The sequence below is a fragment of the Suricata suricatta genome, chromosome 17 (genome assembly GCF_006229205.1).
Source record: "Suricata suricatta isolate VVHF042 chromosome 17, meerkat_22Aug2017_6uvM2_HiC, whole genome shotgun sequence".
Taxonomy (NCBI): Eukaryota; Metazoa; Chordata; class Mammalia; order Carnivora; family Herpestidae; genus Suricata; species Suricata suricatta.
In genome coordinates, this window is record NC_043716.1 from 2,126,681 (window position 1) to 2,128,617 (window position 1,937).

General features: G+C 47.1%; 1 protein-coding gene across 1 annotated transcript in view; it reads left to right on the forward strand.

The window, feature by feature from the left end:
• The first annotated feature begins 254 nt into the window (after positions 1 to 254).
• The window catches only part of TNFSF12 (TNF superfamily member 12), an 8,770-nt gene continuing 7,087 nt past the window's right edge, over positions 255 to 1,937 (forward strand). The window contains exon 1 of the mRNA XM_029928792.1: positions 255 to 270. Coding sequence (XP_029784652.1) covers positions 255 to 270 — 16 coding nt within the window. The remainder of the gene's footprint in view (positions 271 to 1,937) is intronic.

Sequence of the window (1,937 nt, forward strand, 5' to 3'; positions counted from 1 at the left end):
CTTGACTTCGTAACTGTGAGGGAAGAAGAGGTGGCATGTGGAAGTGGAGAAGGAGGGGTAAGGAGCTGGCTTCTCTTGCCAAAGACACTGATAAAATTAGAGCAATAGAGGCTTACCCCTATAACAGAAATAAGTCCTACAAACACAAAAACATTTATACGAATAGTCGTCACTGGAAAGAGCAGACGAGGAAGTAGGTGTGAGTTAAATGCCTCATGCTGTATGTTGGAAAGCCCATATTCACAAAAGGCAATATGGAAAGAAACCCAAGTACGCACACTTTAGCTAGGATCTCGGGAATAACTTCCAGAAGAAGCAGGAACAGGAACCATTAATGGGGCTTGTCTCTGGGTCGCAGGGGTGGGGCAGGGTGGGACGGGATGGGAAGGGGTGAGGCAGTGTTGTTTTCCATGGAAATCTCTGTTCTGCTGGATTTGCTGTCAAGTCGATGCAGCATTTGTTTGTAGAAAGAAAAAAAATGGCAAAAAAACCCACAAAAAAGCAGGAAGCCTTGCTGAGCAGGGAGGCTGTGGGGAGAGCCATGTGGTCTGCTGCAGGCCTGGGATCACACCTGCTAATGGAAAAAAACTGAGATTGGACCCTGGGAGACCGCACATCACCCTCTGAGCCTTTAGCTTTGGCTTGAAAAATTAATGCAGTATGTTTAACCTTTTTGCTCTTGGATTGTGGCCAATGCGAAAATTAACTTGCATTTTTTTGAACATCGACTAGAAATGACTTGGGAAAAGAGGGAATCATAGGAAAAATACAGAACGGAAATCCGTCACTGTGATTTGTTTTCCTCTGGCTTTTTACGCTTTTCTTCTCAAATTTTCTACCCTTATAATGAGAGCAAATAAGGCTTTTGGGGTTTGGTTGTTTTTTAGAGGCCCTGTTTGATTGCTATCGCTTATGTGCAGAGAAGGAATTTCCCACGGTCTGCACGTGTGGGGGCGGGGACCCTTCTGCAGGCCTCGTGTGTTCTGTGCCAGCAAAAGTTTGTTGAACGTGTTAAAAAAAGACACCACAGGCCCCAAATGGTATCACTCAGAGTCCCCAAATCAGTGCTCTGGACAACATCTCTTTCCAGTTGCAACCTCCCCCAGAAATGTAGTCCTAACGTCACCCGGGGATTTGGGGTCTGGCCAGACAGGGCCACCACCCCCGCTCCGTGTCCCCATCCTTCCAAGAAGGCCGAGGCCCTGTGCACAATGAGATACCTTGCTTCCCCCCCACCCCCAAAGCACGCCTGCCTGTACCAGTCCTTCCGTTTGCTGGAAACTCTCTAGCCCCACCCTCCTCCCATGAATCCCTTCCAGTCCGTACTGCCCTGCGGAGGTCCCTCTCCTTGCTAGATCGAGTCCTGCTGCCCCATTGGTGAATCGTTTCTCTTTAATGAAACCAATGAGAGCGGCAACTGACTGCGACTCTTGATCCCTGGGTCCTGAGTTTGAGCCCCGTGTGGGGCTTACAGATTACTTGAAAAGAAAAAAAAAGGAATAATGTCAATGAGATCTTTAAATTTACTTGGTTGAATATTGTTTTTTGACAAGAGTTTACATAGACATTCCATAATTGATCACTGAATTCACCCTAGAGTATTTTACATTGGGAATGCTTTAAAAGAAAAAAAATATTTTTTTTATTTAGAGAGAGAGAGAGAGAGAGGGAGCACGCATGTGCGAGGGGCAGCGAGAGAGGGAGAGGGAGACCCCGAAGCAGCTCCAGGCTCTGAGCTGTCAGCACGGAGCCCAACGTGGGCTCGTGAGATCATGATGGGAGCCAAAGTCAGACACTTAACCCACTGAGTCACCCAGACACCCCTAAAAATTCTTTTAAGTTTATTTTAAATTAATTTTTAGTAACATCTACACCCAATGTGGGGCTTGAGCTCACAACCCCAAGGTCAAGAGCCCCACGTCCCACCAACTTGAGCC